The sequence below is a fragment of the Ciconia boyciana genome, chromosome 6, assembly GCF_034638445.1.
Source record: "Ciconia boyciana chromosome 6, ASM3463844v1, whole genome shotgun sequence".
In the NCBI taxonomy this organism is placed as follows: Eukaryota; Metazoa; Chordata; class Aves; order Ciconiiformes; family Ciconiidae; genus Ciconia; species Ciconia boyciana.
The window spans coordinates 18690772-18696771 of NC_132939.1; the positions used below are offsets into that span (position 1 = coordinate 18690772).

The window sequence follows — 6000 nt, forward strand, 5'->3', positions numbered from 1 at the left end:
AAAGACAACAAATCTCTCCTTCCCACGGTTCACACGTGCTTAGTGTTTCTCTTCCCTCGTTCCTCGCTCCCCAAGGACACTTAGGACCTGCTGGGGGTCCTACTCAGCCTTGCCTCCATCAGTATATCCGATGGCGATGGAGGGAGCGAACTTAGCGGCTCCCAAAGCACAGACCATACCCCTCCCTTCCCCCTGCCCCAGGAGAGGAGCAGGCTGGAAGGTGAGGCGCAGGGCATGGAGGATGTGTTTACTCTCATAACACCCCTGTGAGGTGGGGAAGTCATAGCCTCATCTGACAGATGAGGAACAGAGGCAAAGAGAGATTAAAGGATTAGGCCAAGGTCATGCAGGAAAAGTTTGTAGCAGAAGTGGAAATTAAGCCCAGGTCTCTTGGTCCAAAATCAGTGCCTTAAGCACAAGACCAGACTTTCCTAGAGTTAGTCAACCTTCTATATTTGATAGTTTGTTTTATTTTCAAACAGAAAAACAGTTTATTTTCTAAACACACATTTTCATAGAAAAGGGAGATGGAGGAGCTCATTTCCTGGAGGAAGGAGCTGCTTAAGATCTTATTTATTTCTTTTTAACTTAATTTCTTCTAGGTTTTAGCATTTCTGATGGGGAAAAAAAATGCCGCAGAAATTTCAAAGCACAGGAACATGTTTCTTTTCATTCATAATTCATCATGGGAAATACTTTCCACTTTCCAACCAGTTCTGCCCTGCCTCTCTTTGCCCTGCAAGATTTTTAATACCTTTTCTTTATTATTTTTTCATAGCCTCTACTAGCTTAGAAAGCCTGCATCTTCTAAACAGACACCTTTGTTGGACAATGTTATGGTCACTACAGCCCTATTGATGGGAAAGGTACTTTACAAATGAATACAGGCAACAGGTCCATGCCTTGACATACATAAGCTGCAGGGCCAAATCTGAGTTAGACCTCAGCTGCTGCTGACTCTGCTCATCCAGTCCCTGCCCGGACCATGCCTCCTTCTGCTGCTGGCTCTGAAACTCCCTATTTTCTTCCCTTTATTGTGCCACCAAGCCCAGTCCTTCCCAAAACACATCTCCCCCTTGGCTCTGAAAGCCCCTTGGCAAAGGAAGGCAGTCCCACTCCCCTTCACACACAGGCCAGCTGAGGTCCACAGAGGAGCAACTACTTGTCCACGGTCAACCAGGAGACCAGCAGCAGAGCCAGGGAAAGAAGATGGGTTTCATTAATACAGAGCCTCTCTCCATTTAGACATGTGAAATTCAGCCCTCACAGAGGCCCCTAGGAATCTACCATCACTATCCAAAATGGGAGGTTTTTTACCCCAAGACACTAAGCAGCGAGAAAGCCATATGAAGCAAATGCGATCTGAGGCTGGCATATTTAAAGGTGACTTAAGGATCCAGACACTTGATTCTCATGAAAACAAATGGGAATCAGTAGGCAAAAAAGGACTGGCCTATATTCATGCCAACCAAATGGTTAAAATTAGCTATGATCAGTAAAGCATTTTGAAGAAAATGTAGAACACTTATATAAAAGCTGAGTGTTGCTCAGAAACAAAGATCTTTTTTCCTGTAATTGTGTTTAATGATCTTTGAAGAACAAGAGGACAATCCACAAGGATGACTACCACCATCACACATGTTCCTGTGACAATAAGGGAATTAGGCTGAAACAAAGACTAATACGCTATCCTTACAAGGCAGTTTTCACTCCCAGTTTGCTCCCCCCATTACTTAAAGACTTATTTGCACGAGCAGGCAAACTTCACATATTAGTGAAGTATTTCACCAGCAGAAAAGAAAGCATGTTATAAACTTATGACTGGTATCAGTCCAGCTTATTCCATGTCCTGGAGATACTAAACACCCACCTACCACACACAAAAGGGGTTCGGTCCCCTCCCTGACTCCCAGCACAGCTGGGCTGTGTCTGGCCCAGAGTATATACCCACCACTCTCCCCTGGGCTGGCAAAGGCTAACCTAAGAGCAGAGCTTCGTCAGCATTGCAAGGGCAAGTCTCTGATCTCTTAACTGACCTTCATGCACTGAAGACTGCACTATAAGCTCCAACAAAAAACCCTTTTTTTGACTCAGTCCCAAGGGAGGACAGTTTGTACCCTCTGGGACAAGCTCCTTGAGGTTGGCTGAGTTCTGCAACAGCCCAGAGCACCCTGCACTGCCGAGTGAAGAGCTTGCTTACAAATTTTGACTCAACTGAGCCTGTGCAGCTTAATTAACAGCGGGTGAGAAACTAAATTTACCAGAAGCCCATGTGCTCTCATGCAGGTAGCATAAGGGTAGGGTCTTTCCTCAGCTCAGTTGATTTGTTGTGGTCTGTTCCCCCATGGTCAATGTTTGTTTGCTTCCTGAGGATATGCCCACAGGGAAAAGGTGCAGAGAGAACTGAACACATTCGCAGGGCTGCCTGGGAGAGGTTTGGGAGCAGCTGGTCCAGGGAGACAGATGGGTGCTATTTTGCAGGTCAGGTCTGGATCTAGGACAGAAATACCTGGAGGAAAACTTCGCAATCCTGGAGCTACCACTATAAAGGCTGAATGCAGTTTTCACTTCTTTGTCCCAAGTTCTGGGTAAAATGAAGCAAATTCCTGGAAACTGAAGGGTTTGGACACTAGAGTTGTAGACTTGGAAAAATACTACTTCTGGCTACGACGATTTATTTATAGTTGCAATTAAGGACAAAAAGGCTCCTTCAGAGAGGGAGGATGAAGTGGAAACAAGGCCAGGCCTAGCGACCTAAGACTATGGGGATTCCCAGAGCAAAATTAATCAGGGGACTGAGTTGTTTTCTATTTATTTTTTTCCTAAATGGTTATCTCTTTGTTTGGCTTATCTGGCCCAGAGCTTTGCAACAACTACATTTCTGGCCCCTCCCTAATGGGCTTTGGAGCCAGGCCAAAAACTGGAATTGAGACTGGGGGTAGGTCTCAAACTCACAAGAAGGGCCTGTGAGACCTTAGCTAGAAAGGCCACTCTACACCATACCACTGGAGCTGTTCTCTGCTTGGCCACAGCACAGGTAGTGATGGCTTTGGGATGCGGCAGTGGAGGGAAAGAGCAGAACCAGAAATCACCAACTACACAAAAGAGTAAGAAAGTGCGAGAAGGCAAGAAGGAAGCCAAAAGTCCTTGCATCTACAAAAAGAAACAGACAGCACACAGTAGGATTCTCTCTGTGCAGGACTTTGATTTACAGCCTGCCAGGGTATATATTATTCCAGCTCCTAAAAGAGTGGGTGTGGTGCAAACCCCCAGACAACCTTTTGAGCTGGAGCTCTGTAGGTGTCTCTTCATCTCTTTTAGATCCAGTTTTTGACCCTGCAAATACCCCCTGTTGAATAAAAGATCTGGCTCCAGCTATCATGACCTGGATAACAAAGGAGGTGGGGAACTGCAGACCAATTTAGACAGCAAGACAAGTGAAAAGAGGTGCTTTTTGCTGCCCCAGTGGTTAACAACCCCTTCTGACCAAGGGGTACGATCAAGACCTCCAGGCTGGATAGGACCTCTGATCACTGCAGCAATCAGAAAAGTGCCCAAGCAGACCAGAACAATCTTTCCACTGGGGAAAGTTTCAGAAAAGCGAGGACAGCTTTACTCAAAGAGACACTGAGGTCACCTCTGTTTGTCCATCCCCCAGTCTGGACTCTCAGGCCTCAACTTCCCTCTCTGGAGTAAGAGGCTGGAGTAAGACCCCTAGACGGCCTCCCGGGTCACTACCATGTGTAAGTGCCTTCAGCTAAAAGGCTGCTACAGGATCTCCCTTCAACCTGCATTTCCCTTGTTTACTTATTGCGTTCCAGCCTGGACGAAGAGGCTGCTACTCGCTGTTTACATACACTTTCCTCCAAGAGAGGTTTCTGAGTCCGTTATTGTTGCCTGACTTCCACACTGTGACAAAGAGCTGCACTGCACCATCTCTATGCTACTTTCCATGCAAATTTCTCCCTGTGCTGCATCCATGAGACACTGAAACATGCACTGGACTTCTAGCAGCAGTTATTGCTAAACAGATACAAGAAGCACAGCTAAAACCAGCAGCAGAGGTGCAGTACCTCAACCTAAAAAGGGGAAGGAGCAGGACCTGATGAACTTTAACTCACAGGGTTTAGAGAACTGGCTGAAACAATTAGCAATTACCAATGCCTCTCTTGTCAAGCCAAGGTGCACAGTAGAGAGAACAAAGCAAACTTCATGTCCTAAATTAAGTAAGCTTGTGGATTGCAGAAGAAGGAAAAGTCAGGTTAGCTACGATTCCCAGAAAAAAGTCTGAAATATATAAATAATGAATAAATACCACAAACTATTCATAAGCACAGAAGATAACAAAGAAAAGTCTTAGGCTAATATGGATTTAATCAGAAACAAATTGCATCCAACCAAGCTAATTTCCCTCTGTGACAGGCCATGTGGATAGGAGAGAGGCCGTTGACGTTACATGCCTTGACTTGTAAAGCTTCAGATGCATAACATCCTCATAAGACATCAAATAAATGGTCTCAAATAAACTTTCACATAGCAGATGCAAAACTGACTGGAAATATGATACTTGGACGTGAACTATCAACGGCTCACTGTCAAAATGGAGGGATTAACCCAGCGGAGTTGTATTGTGTTTGTTGTGAGTCCAGCTTTCTTCAAAGTTTTCTCTAAGAACCTGGGCCATGAGACAGATCGCACGCTTGTAAAATATGCAGCTGCTAAAATACGTACCTGGGAAGGACTGCCTGAAGACAGGTTTGAATTCTGATCTTGGTAAAGTGGGGAAAATATCTGAAAAAAAAAATTGGATCCCGTTCAGTAGAGATAAGGATGGGGAAAAACTGCCCACAATTCCTCAGAAAATTATGGAGGGAGTTGAAGTGGACTGCAAGCTGAACATGAGTCAGCTATGTCTCACTGCTACAAACAAAGGACAAATGTCCTAGGTTGTACAAATATGAGTCCAGCCTGTAAACCATGTGGATTAACCCTTCTGCTCTGGTCAGCATGGCAAGGCCTTAGCCAGAGTGTCCCATCTAGTCTCGGGACAGTGAACTTCAGAAAAGATGTGCACTGACTGGAAACAGTCTGGAGGAAAGCAACAGGAACAATCAAAGGTTTAAGAAAACCTCACCTGCAAGGAGATCTTTGAACAAACTGGGGTTGTCCATCATAAAAGAGAAACTCATCAGGAGACAGGATACAACAAGAGTCTTCAGAATCCTGAAAGTCTCACCTGCCTTTCTAAGCCTGGACACTGGACAACCTCCACCTCAGAAACACGCAGCAGGTAATCAATACGCGCTTTAGGGAAGTACACCACCTGATTGAGGGTGGTCCAGTGGAGACCACGGTGGAAGCAAGAACTTTTGGCCACTGCTTGCAAAGAGCACGAGCTACTGATACCATTTGCATCCGACAGCCCACCCAAAATATGTCGCAATGGAAGGCAGTCCTTGCATCCTGCGAGAGCAGCCAGGCCAGAGTGCGTGTGAGACCTTGATTGGAAACAGGCTGCTCTTCACATTTCAGCTCTGCTTCTGGCGATGTGTGAGAACTTCCTCATTCCTAGATGGTCTTCTCATCTCAGATGAGGGAGCTGGTGTCTGGGGAAGACCTTCAGTATTCATTACAAAAATGTTTCTACCCCCTCATTGGTCTCTCCTCCCTTCACCAAAGCATGCGGACAATCTTATTTTTCAGAAGCACCCACCAGCTATCCCTTGACTGGCTCTGGCACTGCTACTCGAATGCCTGACTCAACTCCTATTGCCGTCAAAAGGCTTCCATTGATGGAAAGTACTCCACTGGTTTCAGTGGGACCTGAACAGGACCCCAAATAAAGTGACAGTAGCAAAACGTGATGAACCCACGTCTTCCACAAGTGACTCATCGGATTTGGGAACAGGGGGAAAATACTGAAATACAAGTGGAATCATGCAGAAGGCACAGCAAGACCAAGCTGCATTGCTCTGTGGGTTTGGGAGTGATCTCCCCTCC

General features: G+C 45.8%; 1 protein-coding gene across 11 annotated transcripts in view; it reads right to left on the bottom strand.

Annotated features, from left to right (window-relative positions):
• The window catches only part of LOC140653512 (uncharacterized), a 215730-nt gene extending 210178 nt beyond the window's left edge, over nt 1-5552 (bottom strand). For 3 of the 11 annotated variants that reach the window (XR_012043144.1, XR_012043140.1, XR_012043145.1), the window contains exons 1-2: nt 5135-5548; nt 4732-4791 (exon numbers count right to left, since the gene is read on the bottom strand). Coding sequence is in view for 3 of the 11 variants with exons in the window: in XM_072865661.1 (XP_072721762.1) it covers nt 4732-4791; nt 5135-5189 (115 nt within the window). In the remaining 8 variants the exon portion in view is untranslated. Of the gene's footprint in view, nt 1-4731; nt 4792-5134 lie in introns of all 11 variants that reach the window. The other 8 variants (XR_012043142.1, XR_012043139.1, XM_072865660.1 and 5 more) reach the window with 5 other exon arrangements.
• Nucleotides 5553-6000: the final 448 nt, after the last annotated feature.